We start from the raw sequence: 17,860 nt of genomic DNA, 5'->3' as shown, positions 1-17,860 counted from the left end.
ATTTGTAAAATGACACAAAGCTAGGAGGGATATACTATATTGGATGACAGAGCTAGGATTCAGATATCCCTGATGTAACTTTGCTTATTGGGGCAGCTAGGTGGCAAAGTGAATAGAGTATCGGCCCTGGAGCCAGGAGGACCTGAGTTCAAATGCTACCTCAGACACATAAGACTTACTAGCTGTGTGACCTTAGGCAAGTCACTTAACCCCAATTGCCCTGCCTTTCCCCCTCCAAAAAACAAACAAAAAAACCTTCTTATTTCCACAGTCTGTATACATACTCCTTCTACTCTATTTTATAGAAACAAAGAATTCCAGATTTGGAAGTAACCCCAGAAATCAGGGAATGGGGTGGGGATGAGGACAGGGGACCCTTTGAGGCATCTCCTTCTACGTTAAAAAGTATTATATTTTAAAATACTATTTTCTTGTCAGTCCCTCCCTCAATTGAACTATCCCTTGTAACAGAAAAACAGTTAACAGAAAGCAAACCAATACAGTGACCATCTCTGACAGATATATACAGGATTCTTTACTTGTAATTAGTCCATTTCGTTCTCTACTGAGAGGAGGGAAGTATAGTTTGTCATCAGTCTTTGAAAACCGGAATTAATCATTACAGTCATTTGAATATTTTATGCCTTTTAAAGTTGTTTTCCTCCAATTTTAGTTTGGTCACTGTGTATGTTATCTTGGTTCTACTTTCCTTGAACTACATCAGTTCATTCAGGTCTTCTCATGTTGCTCTGAATGCCTTATATTCATCATTCTTGTGGTGTGATAATATCCCATTACACTCCTCTTCTTCCCTCCTTTCAGTCACTCAGCTTCACAGCCGTGAAGTCATCCTCCACCAGGTATCCAGTTAGTGCATTATGAGTCTTATTGAATCTGCCTCCCTAACATCTTTCCCTGTTCTTCACTCACTTGACCAGCCCTCTGGTTCTGGCTCTCATTACTGCTTGCTTGACCTGGTGCAATAGTTTCCTAATTGGTTTCCCTGTCCTCTTTTTAGTCTATCTCCATACAGCTTCTTCGAAAGTCTAAATTTCTAAATCCCATTTCTAACCTTGTCCATTTGCCTGCCCAAGAAGCTTCACTAAGTTTCCAGGGGCCTCTAAGATCCAATATATATAAAAATCAATTTGAAGCTAGATTGTGAAGGGTGTATATGTGTGTGTGTGTGTGTGTGTATGTGTGTGTGTATATATATATACACACACACATAATTATTATTATAATGATGAAAAGCATTCATTAGCTGGTGGGCAGGCTTCTGGGAATGAACGTCTCTGAATTTAGCTAGGCTGGTTCCTGAAGAGAGATGTTCAGTCAGTTGTTGTGTCTGTACTTGAACTCGGTAGAACTTGTCAGAGCTTGCATTCCATTTTTTCATCTTAGTGCTAAGCTGGAAAGATTGCAAGCATAGCTTCTGTTACAGCTTTCAAGAACCCCAGCCTCTGTGTCAGGGTGAAGCACTGAGGTGTAGGACTTTGGAGTAACCATTAAGTCTTACACTTTTATTCCTTTTTTATTTAAAAAATGTAGTCGTGGAGATCTGGCTTAATGGTTAATGTTAAATAGATATAGGGGTTTCAATTGACAAATAAGTGTCTCTGAGTTATGTTTGATATAGTTCAAATAAATTGATATAATCTTCAGCTGTATTAATATAAATATTATGCCCCAAAGGGAGATAATATTCCCATGACAGTCATCACCAGCCTGAGCACATCTGAAGTATTGTTGTAATTTTTGGTGCCACATTTTAATACAGATCTTAGCAGGCTGAAACCTTTTCAGGGGATGGTGGCTAGGATAGTAAAGACTCTGAAACCTATAACCATAAGAAATACTCAGTGGTGGGGGGAGTGGCAGTAAGGATGGGGGTGACTAGCCTGGAAAGGAGGCAGTTGGGAACACGATAACTGATTATATATTAAAAGGCATGCCATGTGGAAGAAGGATTAGACTTCTTTGTTTTTCCGGAGGGCAGTGGGTGGAAGTTAACAGGGAGGCAGATTTTAGCAGGGTACAAAAAAGAATTGTCAAATGGAGCTCTCAAAAAAAAAAAAAAAAAAGGAACCAGCTGCTTTGTGAAATAATGAGCTCCTAGTAACTGAAAATATTGGCGCAAAGGCTGCTTACCCACAGTCAGGGATGTTGGCGAGGGCTGACTTTGTTCTGGGGAAAGTTGGGTTAGAGTACCTCCAAGTTCCCCTTTTCATTCTTCACTATTTAGCACTCTAACAGTTTGACATTACTATAAGAACAGAGCTATTTTAATTCACTGATCCACAGCTGAAGTACAGAGGAACAAGATGAGCCATATTTTTCATTCTCTTTGATGACTAATAAACACACCAAACTTTTGTCATAATCACTACGCTTTCTTCCCAAATCTAACCATCTGTGATTTTGAGGAAAAAGAAACAATTTTCTTTTCAATGAAAATGAATGATGTCTTGCTAGTTTTTCCACCATAATAAAAGCCCTTTTTTTAGCCCATCACATTTCTACCTTTTTGAAAGAATTCCTCTTTCACTGACACCTACTTCTAACCCATTTTCTGTTTTTGCTTCATTCTAAAACCTTGAATGCTACAACACTTTAATATCAGTGAATTCATCACTCTGTTTTGTCACAAAAATCCAGCATTTTGATTACATAGCAAGATTAAGAATAAAGTGGTATTTTTATTTTCCAACATAAAACAAATTAAAAAATGGCAATGATTGTCTGCTCTAATAATCTTGACATTTACTGAGCAATGCAGTTGTTAATGGATTCGTTTCTTGTTGGTTTTCATAAAACTTCCCCATAAATAGAAGCCACAACAACCTGTATATTTTGTAATTAAAATTTTCTCTAGAGACATACTTTAGAATTGCAGTACATACATACATACATACATGGGTACCAATTATAAAATTAAATTCATAAAAACATAGGCCTAAATGATGTATCAAAACAAGATATTTATAGCATAAAATTGTCACTTGACAGTCTACTGTTATACATACTCTGATGAATTTGAGAAAATCCCTGCATTGAAATTATTATTTTTTTAAAGCAATTGGGGTTAAGTAACTTGCTCAAGATTACATGGCCAGTTATTTCTGGGTGTGGTGCTAAGTTTTAGAGCCTGGATTCAATCCCAGGTCATCCTGACTCTGGGGTTGGTGCTCTTACTCACTGAGCCACCTGGCCTCCCCCTGCATTGAAATGATTGAATTTGTTGCACTTAGGAATGGCAATGTGATCATTTTAGCATGCTTATTTAATATTTCAACTCTTTTTTTCTCCCTTTAGTTGTTGCTATATATGATTATACAAAGGACAAGGATGATGAGCTATCTTTTATGGAGGGTGCAATCATTTATGTTATAAAGAAGAATGATGATGGATGGTATGAAGGAGTCTGCAATCGAGTGACTGGCTTGTTCCCTGGAAATTACGTTGAATCAATCATGCACTATACTGATTAAAATTCTTTTGCTTTTGAAATGGGATCTTGTATTCAATCATACTGTGGGACAACTATAATGGTGAACAGATCTGTCTTACTGTTTTTAAAATGTGCCCATATTTTCAGGACATGCTGTTTTATCAGTATGATCGAATGTCCATCCATGAGCATAACTTCTGGGAGACAGTTTATGTAATGCTGAAGAGCATTTTGTACAAATAACTGTCTGTAACAGGTTATGCTTATGTATTTACTTCTGCATTCTTAATTTTATGACCAGCCTAAATATTCTGGGGAAGTAGGGTTTAGTATTTAATGAATCATGATTCCAATTGTGCCATTACATTTTTCAGTGCAGCATGGTAACTAACACTACGTTAGACTAACATTAAGAATCTGGAAGAAAAGTTTAATGCTAGTGCTGGTCATACTTTTGTTTAGTTTCTTGCTCATTTTTGAACTATAACTATTTGTTTAAAGCATGCATACAAACTTATGTATTGAAATATACTTTAAAAAAAAATCCAAGATGCTTCCAATTTGTTGTAATCTTTACCTAGAGTACTCATGCAAAAGTCTGTTAAATTGTTGAGTCTCTAAGGTATCCATGTGAAACAAAACTGGGTGGTCTTCTGTATGTTGTAATTTGTACCTAAGTTTTTTTAATGAGTGAATTTGCATTTTCACTTTTTCCATTCATAAATACATAAGTGAACCAAAGGTCTTGTCCTTTCCTTCATTGGTTTGCTTTTTTAAAAATAAAAGTATGGATTTATTGCAGAATAATGCTTCTATTTTCTCAGCACATTCTCCATAAACAAAAATTTGGTGTAGGCCTTATATTAACTTGCCCTGACTTAGAAGAAAGTGATTTATTTTGGATATTTAAAATATAAATTCCTTTTCTAAAATTTTCTTTCAAAGATAAGATAATGTATAAAAGGGATCAGATTATTATAATTAAAATTTAGACAGGATTGTCTAACTTTGGGGTCCAATTTACTGCCATATACCATTCCATGAGTTTTACAGCTGCCTTTTCAACTACTATTGATCAAATGCTGGTTTAGTATGAGTAAACTGGAGCACCATTCACAAATAACTTTTGTAACAGTGGATGCTGTTGACTTTTGTACTGGCGCTATTAAGTCCATTATTTGGCTGTGGCAATCCAAAAGATCAAGTAGGGAAGACTGTAGTTGCTGTGTTAATCAGTGAAAATGGGACCATCCCCAGACTGGAGACTTCATTTTGTCATTAAAAGTATCACATCCACTTTGTGTGTCTCCTCTTGATTTAAGGAAGGGCTTTTGGTCAGATATTCAGAGGTGACGTTTCTGTTCTTGTCTTGTCCAAATCTATATTACTTAGGATATCTAAAGTAGAACACATTATGTGGGTTTCTGTGTATTGAGGACTTGTTTGGATTTCAAAGTATAGTCAGTTGTATCAGGTCTTGCAGATTTTGGCACAGTGAATGAAAAAGATCAGTATAAAACATTTGTTTTATCAAAATTAGATAAATACCTTTTATTTCATCCTAGGTCAATGTGACTGCTTTGTTCTTTTGTTTATTGTAAACATGATTTCAGTATCATTAGTGATCAAATAACTTTCATTTTGCTGTTATCAATTGGAAAGTTTTCTTAATTTGTATATAACCTATTGTCTAAATTTTATGTACAGTCTTTTATAATAAATCATTCTCCTATATACAATTTTGGGTACTGTTAAATATAACCAAAACTTAAGCTTGAATCTGAAGTTTTCTGTTTTTCTGTCACTTTAATATTCCCAAAAGTTTTGCAGGAAAGGTGAAAAATCAAAATCTTTCAAACATTTGATTATTTATTCTTATTGTGGCCTTACATGTGGATATTAACATTGTAAACAGTATCACACATAAATAATACCCCCATTAAAGTTTATAGCACTAGAACCAAGGAGAATTTCAGATGGTAAATGACACAGTTATGGCTTCTTTCAACACAACTGGTTTTAAAAAGTTCTTTTAAAAATTGCTAATAAACAAGGTTGAAATGATTTTTTAAAAAAAGAAAAAGATTTTTGGTAATCTGCACTGGAAGCAAAAAAAAAAAGTTCCATAAAATTGTTTAGGCACAGTCTGGTAAATAGCTGCCACAGAAAATGGAAAGATGTCATTTATCTCGTGTGAGTACAATCTCTGTGAGTTGGATGAGGGCGTCTCTTTCAGGAGATGGTCGAAGTTTACTGATCTCCCTTATTGCTTTATGGCAATATTGTTGGGCGAGGTAGGTTGTTTGTCGCACACCGTCACTCTGCAGGGGGAAAAATGCACGTTATTGAATGTACCAGTCTTTACTTCCATTGCCACAATGAAGTCATTTTAGTGTGTTCACTGGATATTTCAAATCTTCCTATGAATAAGAGGCAGCACAGCCTAGTGGATGGAGAACTGCCCTTGGAGTCCTTCCTTGAGATAGACTGTGTGACCCTGGGCAAGACACTGCCCATGGCAAGGCATCTCCAGGATCATAGGTTGAAGACGCATTCCAGCAGCACCCTCTACAGAAGAGGGACACAGATCATTTATCCTAAGAGGCTTAGTATAGGCTAAGGCCAAGGCTCCTAACTGGGAAATTAATTAGGTGATTTAATGATGATGCTACATAGCAGCATATCAATTGACTTCTGATCTGATGAAGAAGTCATTTAAGGTAGACTCAGAAACCCTTATTTTCCCAGGGCTAAGTTGAGTAGTTAAAGCTTTTAAAAACAGTTCATCAGCTAGCACTTAACCTTTTGGTTAATTTCTCCAAACTTGGCTTCTCCATCACTACCGCTCATTCAAGCTGGGAACTTTACCAGTTAGTTTGCCCGACTGGCACAGCCTGCCTGTTCTCCGTGGGCCATCAAGCCCTGCTACAAATCTTCACTCACCATGTTTATGGGTCATTTGTTGGCTGACTCCTTCCCCTCACCTGATTTTAAACAAAGGTTCTTTCTCCCCTCCTCCAAAAGTTGAACTGATTTTACACTCTCTTAGTAATATTAAGATTGTGAGTTTATGGTACAGTAGGATATTGGATCTGGACCTGAAGACCTAAGTTCAAACCTGGGCTCAACCACTTTAGCTGTGTGAAAATTGACAATTCAGGGCAGCTAGGTGGCACATTGGCCCTGGAGTCAGGAGGACCTGAGTTCAAATCTGGCCTCAAGACACTTGACATACTTACTAGCTGTGTGACTTTGGGCAAGTCACTTAACCCCAACTGCCTTGCCTTCCCCACTCCAACAAAAAAAAGAAAGAAAACGGGCAATTCGCTTAACCTCTAAGGGGATCCATTTCCTTATCTATCATGTCAAGCTAGATGGCTTCCAAGTACCTTTCTAACTCAATTTTGGATCTTATGATTTTGGTAAAGACACTCGCAATCCTTTTAGCTATATAACTTATTCACCCTCAAACCAAAAGCTATGCTAATATTAAGAATGCTGTGGTTAACTACTCTACAAACAGTTTTCAAAATGTATCAAAGTGGCCCATATTGTTGGAAGTAAAATATAGACTCAGAAAGTGGCAATAATTACTTGAACGTTATTCTGACTGTTTGCTAGGAATGACATAAAAACTATAGCTCCTGCCAAGGACACAATATGTGGGATGGCTTAGCAGACAGAGCACTTGGGTCTGCCTTTTAGTCTCAGTACAGGGACAATGCAGAAAAGAATTAATTGTCCGAACTTGATCCCAAGGAGCAAGTAAGTCTTGGAGTGGTGAGAGGGGGAGAGGTAAGATTATACCTCCTGCCACTTCCCCGTTGGACACAAATTATAGTCATGTTATTTTTTAGAATACTTTAAACTATCTTGCTTGGCTTTAAAGTAAGCTTTAATACATTGTAACGGATAAACTAATATTGCTACTTACTTGCAATACATATTGCCGAGCACGTTCTACATCTCCTGGTAAACTGAATCGTCTCATTATCATCGCATCCATTTCTGGGAACTAATCATAAAAGAAAAACATTATTTACTGGTAGGTAAGTCTACCATCTATAGATATAATTTTATTTTTATTGCTATGCTACTGCTACACAGGACTTGTTTTTATCTTTAAGTCTTAACGTGTAACTTGAATTCTATAATCAAATATCTGAGCAGCTGGCAATTTCTTTAACTTCCCATCTTTATAAGTCTCTCTTTCTCTTCTCAACACAGCTACTATACCACTCTAGTTCAGGCCACCTCTTCCTGAACTACTCTCCCTGCTTTAAGTCTCCTGGTTTCTAAGCTCTTTTCTATACAGCTACCAAAATTATCTTTTCAGGACACAAGTCTGCCCTGGCTATTGTACTGCTTAGAAACCTTCAGGCATGCCTCTAGGATAAAAAGGAGAAACTCCTTGGCCTGACATTGATTACCTTTTGCAATCTGGGTCTAACTTACCTTTCCTGTCATTCATATTATTCTCCTTTACATACTCTTAATTTCTGACAAGTTAGACTATTAGCTGCTCCTAAACCTGACACACAAGGAATTCCTAGGAATCTTTGTGCCTATTTAGAGGCTGTCCTTCATATATGAAATTTATTTCGTCTTTACTATGTGACTGTCCCAACCTTTTTTCCTACTATTTGTGGACATCCTTTTATGTAGATTCTCTTTTTATATGTATTTGCCTGCAATGTGTTGAAATCTGATCAGTCCAGCCATGGCCTTGTCCACTGTCTTTTTTTGGGGGTAGGGGTGGAATCCTAAATTTCAGTTTGCTTTTATCATCTTTGTGCAAGTAGCCTTTACTAGGATGCAAGCTCTTTTAAAATGCAGACTACTGTGTCCTATCTCTGATACCCAGCATAGTGCCTTACATGGTTTCTGAAGTGAACTGAAACGGAACCAGAGGATATCTGGCTACTTAAGAAACAAAGCTTGGTATAAATGCATCTAGTACCAATACTGTTTCCCCCAAATTCTATACTTTGCCACTGCCACTTGGATTTATTTTAGGTAGCCTTTACTAAGAAATAAAGATGCTCCCCAAATTTGTTTTCGGATCTCCCATGAACATCAAAGCCTATGCTCAGGCCTTCCCTGTTTAACTCATGAAAGAGGAGAAAGTGTTGTCTATCAACTCTGTATCACATTAAAAAATCATCAAAAAAGGATTTAAAATGTGCTATAAATAACCAAGAATTTACTAGGATTACTTTCCTCAAAAGTGACTGGCACACCTTTTTAAGAGGGAACTGGTTGCCTAACAAATACTATAAAACCTAACCAGAGTCTCCTTTGTTATGACAGACAGTAACAAGATCAAATGGGAATGGCATAACGAAAACTGAATTCTCCGCTAGTCATTCTCTTAGTTGACAAGCCTATCACAGAGAGGAAACGCTTCATTTCTCTCTGCACCTCAGACTTGAAATGAGAAAAGAAAATCTGGAAACTTGTCATTTAAAATTAGCAGGATTCTTGGAGCTGCCATTTTGCTCAGCTGACAGCGTGCCCCAACTTGTGGTTTTTAAAATTCACAAAGCTCAGTCCAAATCCAGCTGACTTGTGACCTGAGAGAATCTGCACAGAACAAACACCATCATTTCATCACACACAGGGCTCCCATACTTCCTGCTTTGTCTTGTGCGTATGTATGCCCTTTTCTCAGACTGTTCTCTTTTTTGTGGCTGAGACTGTTCCCTTTTCAGGCTATTGCTGACAGCGAGGCCTGAAATCTTGTGGGAGTGAGTGTGCTGCCCATCCTGTGACTGGGATTTCCCAGTGAAACAGGGGTGGCAGCAGTATCTTGGGGCCCCAGGCTCCAGTCCTTTAGCTTAGGATGTCTTTTCTTCTTTAATTCTTGATTTGTTTTCTTGTCTGCATTTATCTCTCTTGTAGGATGGTAAGCTAAAATGAAACCCTGGCCACTCAAATCATGAGCTATAGTCAGCAACCTAACCTCAGTGTAGGGAAAGGGGCAATCTGGGAGAAGTTAAAGAAAAAATTCTGCTATGAGGCCTAATAGACAAATAACATATTCTAGGTATATATATCCAACAAATGTTTAAGAAGTCCCTGTTAGACCCAGCGCTGTGCCTATCTGTAGTCCTGGGATATAAAGCCAAGGGCAGGCCCTGCACACAAACAGCTTATCTTGTGCTGACAGATGCCAGATAAACAAAAATAAAAGATCAGTAGTAGAAAGAGAGACTGAAAACGGGACTCTGACTCTGGAGCATCTGGTCTGGTGTCCGGGTTAATAAACACCTAAAAAATACTTCCAGCTCTCTGAACTCATATTCATTAACGTTTCTTTTGTCCCATGTTGTACAGTCAGAAAGTACCCACCACATGGAATGTGCAAGAAAGTGGATCCTGCGATGAGCAGGCATACAGCCCCCCACATCCCCCCACATCCCCCCACATCTCCTACAGAACCCGCTGGCTGAACAAACTGTGACATGGACATAACAACACTATGATGACAAACAGGAAGAATTTCGGAAAATGTGGGAAGGCTTACATGAACTGATCCAGTGAGAAGAATTAGGAGAAATAACAAGATAAATGGAAACAGAACAAAAAGGCAGCTCAACTGGCGAATCTCAGTGACCCATCTTGGTCCCAGGGCAGAGACGAGATGATAGGGAATTGTGGGCTAAGGGCTCCATAAGCTTTCAGATACAGCTGTTTTTCTGCCAGTTTTGTTTAATAGATTTCTTGGTGTCAAGCAAAGGTTGGGTTGGGCTGCTGGTTAATGCATATAGTACAAACAAAAGAATCTATTATTAAATAGGGGTAGGGGGTGGGGGAAGGTCATGGAAGTAACACCATGTTTTTAAAAATAACACGTTTAGTACATGTAATCCTATTAAATGTTAAGAGTGGAGGGGGGGGTTATCTATCATCAATTTAATTTTCCAATCCTAGATATATCTGTCAACTATTTTTTTTTTAATTTGTCTATAGCCTATGCCTCCCCCTCTTCCCCCCTTTTCCCATGGGTGAATGTCTCAGGATTAAAAAAAAAATGTTTATTCCCCATTCCTTCCTTATTGTCTAGTCTTCTCAGACTCAAGAACACAATGTATTCTTCCTCATCACCATTGTTCTGGTATGAGTCACTTGGCTGACTGGCCAGACACACACCTTTAAAGTGAGGCATGTGGTACAGATCGATCATTTTCATCCCCACCTTCACAAGTGGGAAGATCTACAAGAGGTAAAGACAGCACAGTGGGTGGAGTCTGGGTCGTCTGTCTAATTTATACCAGTAAAACTTACTCTACGTATGATGTACCAAAACCTTCCTTCAAGAACCTTCACATTCCAACTCATTGCTGTTCCAAGCAACTCCAAATCCGACACAGTAATTCCCATAATCTCTCTCCTAGCTGATACTACAAGAATTGGGGTGGTTCTGGCAACTAGGAAAAGGGAGCTCATCTTCTCTCATCTGGGAAGAGGCATGGTTACTGTGAATTCAAATGGGTTTCCAAGTATAAAGTCAACTGTTTAAAGCTATAGTCAAGAAATCTATCACCTCAAGGCTAGGAAAAGAAAAGCCTTGGAACTGTAAGGGACCTTGGAGGCCACCATGTCCTACCTTTTCATTTTACAGATGAGAGAACTAAATCAGCATGAGGGTAAATGATGTCTTGCAGCGAGTTAAGTATCTGGGGTGGGATTTAAACCTAATTCTTCCTTATTTTAAGTCTAGTGCCCCCAAATGCTTAATGTTTGATGGGCTTTACTAAATAGAGACCAAATCACACATTGAAAATAACTATAAAATAAGACTTTTTCGTATTTCAAGGTGTGTGAATTACCTTCTAAGCCACTAAATTGTTACTAGGGCTTCTTGGTCCTTGTACCCTTATTTTAAGGCAACTTCATTTATTCCCACAGTACCCTAGACTGGAGGGGCTATGAGACTCTCTAGGATCCCTAGGGATTCCTTAATTGTATGAATTCCACTGTAGTCTTTCTTAACACAAGAAATTTCATTCCACTTCTATGGATGTGCTTCATATCTGTCCCAACTATATCAAGGTCTTGCTTATGCAGCAGATCTAGGGATTTCTTTTAAGGCAAGCCTTGGAAAATCTCAAGTACTATCCCCCAAATCAAGATGCAGAAACCACTCAGGGGAGGTCTCTTCTGCCAAGCAATTTACTGAACAGAAAAGCACTTAGTGAAGAAGCCACTGGTTCCACATCTAGACATTCATCTTCTAAAACAAAACCTACCTGCTGGCAAGCAAATAAGACTGGACCGGTGGCTAATCCAAGTTTCAGATCTGATGCTGCTGGTTTGCCCAGCTGGTCGGTACACGAAGTGAAATCCAACACGTCATCTATCAACTAAAAGAGAACAAACTGATGTCACAACCCATTCCAGAACCAACCACAGAAGTGTTCCCAAAAGGCCATAATTCTCATAAGTAATGCAGAAACAAAATTTTCAAGAACCTGAAATGCGATGCCAACATTTTTTCCATATTGATAGGCAATTTCGTGAACCACTGGATCAGGGCATCCTAAAATGGAGACCTGAAATAAAAAGGGAATTCTTTGATTTTAGGCTGCATATAGGAATTAAATAATAAACATTTCCAAATGTGTGACAGCGATCTAACCATGGCCTTACTGAAGATGTACATTTAAGGCTGAAGGTTTACCCATGTCCTATCTCCTCATTTCACAGAAAAAGAAACTGCGGCTCAGAGCAATGATTCCCTCTCTGTCATACAGGGAAAAAATGGCAAAATGAGAATTCTAAGCACTTTCCCAACTAAATATGGCATATTCCACTGTACAGTGCTACCTCACATAAATGTCCAGTTACATGAAAATGACCTTCTAGTAGGATAGGGCCACTTTACACCACCCAGAAATCTCACCAATTCCTGTTTAATTTTGGAAAATGTGAAAAATAAGCTTTTTTGGACATGTAGAAGTGGCAGGGGATGGACTTTTCTCCCTTTCACCTCTGTAGGGAAAGTAGAGATGGCAGCCATCCAGAGGTGGCAGTGACCCCTCACCATCACCAAATGGACATTTGTTAAGGACTCTGATAGTATTTGCTTTGTCTAATGCATTTACCTTAGAATATAACCTCTTTACCGGTAGGGTCTTTTTTTTTTTTTTTATCATGAGCTTTACATAAAGACAATAAGTATTTGTTGAATAGAATTTAAACTTATGTGACCTAATCACAAAGAAGTTTATTAGATAAGATTTTCCTCTCCTTTTTTTTTTGAAACAAAGGGGAAAAGAGTTCACTTAATTTCCGACAGAAGATATTTTCTTTAACAAGTCCTTCCTTGATCTCTTTATAACTAAACCCAGCTATCTAAAATTCTGTGTTTAAACATAGCTTATAACACAGGATCAGTAGTGTACTGATTGTGGGATATTTTTCTTTTATTAAGGGGTGGATTTGCACCATGCCCTTATGGTAAACATTATACATCTGTGGATACAAGGCATAATCAGTGAGATGACCAGGGTTAGGGCTAAATGTCAGCAGTATTCATGGAGTACCATGAAGCTCTGCTGGTCATCAGAGGTGGATCAAATGTGTGACTGGTCTTTTTAGCACTATGTTTTAACCAGCTGAGGTAAAAAGGTTCCTGAAAGACAACAAAGTATGATGGAAAACATGCTGGGCTTAAAGTCAACAGGCCTAGATTTGATTCTTGGCTCTGATGCTAACTTACTGTGTGACCTTGAACAAGTTACAAAATTCCTCTGAATCAGTGTTTCCTCACCTGTAAAATGAGGATGAAACACTACTTTTTGCCTTGCCAGGATAACCATCCTGTGAGGAAAGCACTTTGGAAACTTTAAAGTGCTATATTAATGAGCTATGTATGCCAGGAGAGACAATATGGCAGAAAACATGGCAGATGTGGAACTTACAAAAAACTGGATTTAAATTCCATCTTTGATATTTACTCATGAGCATGGCTAGTCACAAATGCTAAGTACCTCCGTTTTCTTATATGTAAAATATCTATAGAACATAAGATAGTTACAGCCAAACCTCTTCTAGCACTACAGAAATGCCAGCTCTGGCCATTGTTATGGCAATCATTTCACAAGCCCTAGACGGATTATGTGCAAAAGAAACATGGTTTTTATATCATGAAGCTACAGTAATTTTATATGCCTACAAATGCCTATGGGAAAAATGGAAAGGAAAAGGTGATTCTAAGCTTAATACTCATTATCCAAGACAAAACAAGTGTTACTTTAAGCTGAAGAAAACAAAGATGATTGTTGTCTTCTGGCCTTACATAACCTAATGCCATACTCAACTCTACAATGCATCATTTCTTCAGAATCACAATGGGGCAGAACCACACATGTATGTGAAAATGCAACACTACAGATGTAAAAATACTTTCCCCCAATCCAGAACTTAACTGTGATGACAGTTTTGTAATGTTTCAGAAAACAAATGCTTTGGTGACATTTTCCAACTTGTTAAAGGTTCTGCTTTGTTCTACAATGTACACATTACTACCAAATGGAGTAATTTGAAGAGACAAAAGCACCTCTTTTTTCCCCCACTGGTGGAATGTAGGCCTTTTAAAGATTTTCCCATTTCCAAAGTCCCCTGAAGACCAACTGGCCTAACTTACTTAAAGAACTCCTGGAGTATATTCTGGCTTTTTTTCTGCTTGGCATTCTGAGCATATTAAACCCAGCTTGCAAGAAACAAAGATCAGGTTAAAGGAAAGAAAAACACCAACATTCAAAGCTGAAACAGAAAACCAACTGCAGATCTGCCCATGGTCTTGCTTCTTCTGAAGCACCATCCGAAGGTGGCCTCTATCTCACTTTCCCTCTCCACTCCCCAGATAGCACTAACCCTTTGTGTTCCTTCTACTGGGAGAAACATGTTCCTAGGGGAAGCAGACTGACCCTAGTTTTTCCTTCAGTCTGGAGTAAGACTCCTAACAAAATATTTATGACATTTCCCAAAACTAAAAAGCCTTCAATAGATGATATGAATGAATGCTTAATGTTTAGGTCACAGAAATAAGAATGTATTCCCATGCCCCAGCTATGTAATGAATAGGTACATGTTCATACATTATTTTGAGTGGCAGGATCTAAACAAAAGAAGGGGCCTCCTAGTCCATAGGTTGAATTAAGGTAACTTACTTTGTGTTCTGTGAACTGGAGTGACAGCAACCATAGAAACACAGACAAGACACCCTAACAAGTCAGCATGATGAAAAGAAATACAGGAGGATGGAATTCAGTGAGTGGCAAGGGGCATCTCTACTTAGACAGTCCAGGCTAAGCTGATAAAAATAGAGCTAGCCTCCTATTTCTAGACAGAAACAAATGGATTCTTGGATCAATGCCCACCTAGGAATTTATTTACTGTATTTATTCAAATTACAGGCTAGATTCCATGTACATTCCTACCTCTGTAAGTCTGTAAGAGGGATTCTTCCAGCTAGAATAATGGTATGTCTGTTAACCATGAGAGGACAAGTTCTATCAGATGTCTGGGTAACTAACATCTGAGAGAAATCAAAACAACAAAGAACTTAGAAGTGTTTCTTGCAGAATAAAAAGTTCTGACCTAGACTTCACTTTCTAAAAGGGAAAAGATGATATCCTCAATAATCACGGTAGGATACAGTCAGAATAGTTCTAACAAAGCAAAAATAAACTGATTTATCCGTTCAACAAATATTTATGAAATCCTTGTGTGTATGTATTTATGTATGCATGCATGCCCATATACATGTATATATGTATACACATACACAGATACATGTACTGTACATAGATTATACTGGAGGCTGGCCAGTGCAAAAAGTCTAGATAGGACAAGTACCCTGCACTGAGGACAGTCTGAGGACTCAGGTACTTGTTGATTGACAAACATAATGACGCAAAGATAGCCACTCAGATCCCTCCCAGACAACACCTGTTTGTTTGTTTTTTTTAAAGCAATTGAGGCTAAGTAACTTGCTCAAGGTTACACAGATAGTTATTTCTGGGTGTGGTGCTAAGTGTCTGAGCCCGGATTTGATCCCCAGGTCATCCCGACACTGGGGCCTATGCTCTTAATCGCTAAGCCACCTGGCCGCCCCTAACACCTGCTTTCAATAGAATAAATGAATTAAAAAAAATTAAACAAGAAATATTACTGAATTGTCCACTGGAAAATCAAGTTATGAGAACATATATCTGGGCCAACAGTAAGTTAAAAATCAGAGCTCTCTGTTCTTAGCAACATGTTCACAGAAAAAAAAAAGTACTTTTGCCGTTAGTGAGTGTTTTGTACTCAAATATGGCCTGTTCTGATGAGAGATTTTCCAGACAACAGAAGTTGGAAACTTAGAAGCTAATTACATCAGGACTTATTTCAGTTCTAAACAGCACTCTGCTGGACTTTTAGCCCTTTTAGAAGAACTCCTTTTTATTTTCTTTTACGCGTTATGAGTGGAAAGGAGAACCTGAGAGGGAGCTTATGTGATCCACAAAGGAAAATCAGGTACAAAGATAATCCTTTGGAAATGTGGGGGTCCAGGGTGTGGTGTGGTGTGGTGAGGTGAGGAAGGGTGACGCAGAGCAGGAAAAAAAAAGACCAAAAAAGCTGACAAATTGCTGCATCCCAGCCAATATCTAGTACAGAAAAAAACAGGGTGACAAAAACAAATGTGGGGCAAGATCAAACCAAATTCATTAACAGAATTCCTTATTTTTTAGTTTTTCCAGTTCTTTTGATTGCAAATACAATGGGGAAAAAAGAACAAGCCACCTCAAAGCAATACTCTATTAAAGGTGTAACCACACCAAGGTGAGGGATCTATTCAGGAACAACAGGAAGTTAGGGGAGGCAGCCTGCTGGGCCATTTTAATACTGTCATCTTCTTGGGACATCTGGGAATTCCATTCATTTCTTTTTCACTGGGAAATACCTAAAAAAATTCTGTCCCTTTAATCCTCAGCTCTGGAAAAGGCCTAAGTGGTTTTTCATGTGGCAGCTCTCATGAATCTGGTCTGCATATACACTGGGGCTGTTGTCTGGGCTCATATTTATCAGCATCTTCAACACTAGGCACTCCTAAGCAGAATTACAACTGCAGAGGACCCTTTTGGGCAATATAAAAGCAAGCATGCTTAAAGCTGACCATGGGTCATGGATGCCAAAGGGCCTAGTAACGTCCTCAGGAATCTGATGCGCACAGGGGACCTGCTGGCATCATCAAAGCTGCTGCTGTCACTTTTCAGTGTTGCAGTTTCCAGCCACTCGATGCCTTTTGCTATCCAAACCTCATTAAATTAGTAAGCTAACTTTTGTACACAACTCTATGTCTCTCTCTGCCCTGAGGGTGGCTCTAGGCCTCTCTAACTGTAAGTACACAGGGTTGATGATACTGCTGACCATGTTTACTTCCTATCCCAGATGGCATTATTGACAGGATGAATTCCCACTGTGACATTAGTATCTCACTGTCTCATTAAGACACTGACTTTAATAAGGAGCTTGTGTTAAATGGGCCATTCTCATATCATAATTATAATGCAAGTCATTTTTTCATTCTTTAGTCTCCTTTTAAGAGAAAAAAATCACGTTAGATGTCTTAGAAATAAAAAAAATTTCATCTAAAAATCAAATTGTGTTTAAATGCTAGTGTGTTCAAGCAATTTTCCTTGGAATGTGAATTACATAGGTCTTTTCTGGAAGCAAAGGAAGGCTCATATGCCCATGTTTCTTAATTGAGTGATCATAAATACATCTTTTATTCAACTCTCTTGATACAAAGAGTCAAAAGACACTTTCACCTGGCAGATGGGTCCTTGAAAGGATTCTTTAAAGAGCTCAAACAATTATGTTAAGATTAAAGAACAAAGACAAAAATCTAAGCTAAATTCCAACCATAGCTTTTATTTTTGTTGGCTTTACTATCAAGGGCTACAAAAAAAATTATCCAGGAAATACCTGAATTATGATACCCTACTACTAGGTAGGCTGATACATATCAAATAATTAATTCTATGAAGAGAAGCTCTCCAGGCATTCATAGAATAAAACTGATGATCATATTCTGGCCAGAGAAACCATAATTTGCTACAAATGAGAGATTTTGATTTAGGAAAAAGAGGTAAAGAAAAGATGCATGCTCCTACCCATTTTAAACCCTGGGAGAGGGAGGAAAAGGGGAAATTACTACTTTACCTTTATAGGTATGTTTAATTGCCCTGTGCTGGAGAAATTCACTACTCATCTGGGAATACACTGAATGTCAGCACAGTAACAGCCAGGTACTTCTTGTAGCCAATTAATTACAGGTGCTATTACCGTGTTTCCCCGATAATAAGACACTGTCTTATTAAATTTTTTTTGGACAGAAAAACACCAGAGGGCTTA

At 38.2% G+C, this 17,860-nt stretch overlaps 2 protein-coding genes across 14 annotated transcripts in view; one reads left to right on the top strand and one right to left on the bottom strand.

Annotated features, from left to right (window-relative positions):
* ABI1 (abl interactor 1) overlaps positions 1-5,230 on the top strand; it is a 102,419-nt gene extending 97,189 nt beyond the window's left edge. For all 12 annotated transcript variants that reach the window (XM_069086358.1, XM_069086357.1, XM_069086351.1 and 9 more), the window contains one exon: positions 3,316-5,230. In XM_069086358.1, coding sequence (XP_068942459.1) covers positions 3,316-3,491 — 176 coding nt within the window. In that variant the 3' untranslated portion in view covers positions 3,492-5,230. The remainder of the gene's footprint in view (positions 1-3,315) is intronic.
* Positions 5,231-5,302: 72 nt separating this feature from the next.
* Positions 5,303-17,860, bottom strand: part of PDSS1 (decaprenyl diphosphate synthase subunit 1) — a 38,958-nt gene continuing 26,400 nt past the window's right edge. For both annotated transcript variants that reach the window (XM_069086365.1, XM_069086366.1), the window contains exons 8-11: positions 11,926-12,006; positions 11,704-11,817; positions 7,386-7,466; positions 5,303-5,772 (exon numbers count right to left, since the gene is read on the bottom strand). In XM_069086365.1, coding sequence (XP_068942466.1) covers positions 5,632-5,772; positions 7,386-7,466; positions 11,704-11,817; positions 11,926-12,006 — 417 coding nt within the window. In that variant the 3' untranslated portion in view covers positions 5,303-5,631. The remainder of the gene's footprint in view (positions 5,773-7,385; positions 7,467-11,703; positions 11,818-11,925; positions 12,007-17,860) is intronic.

Source organism: Petaurus breviceps, unplaced genomic scaffold (genome assembly GCF_028583685.1).
Source record: "Petaurus breviceps papuanus isolate PSGF00001 unplaced genomic scaffold, PetGlider_PUasm1.0 178, whole genome shotgun sequence".
NCBI classification, from domain to species: domain Eukaryota; kingdom Metazoa; phylum Chordata; class Mammalia; order Diprotodontia; family Petauridae; genus Petaurus; species Petaurus breviceps.
Note: the sequence above shows the minus strand (reverse complement) of the source record. Positions and strands in the feature narration are given on the sequence as shown.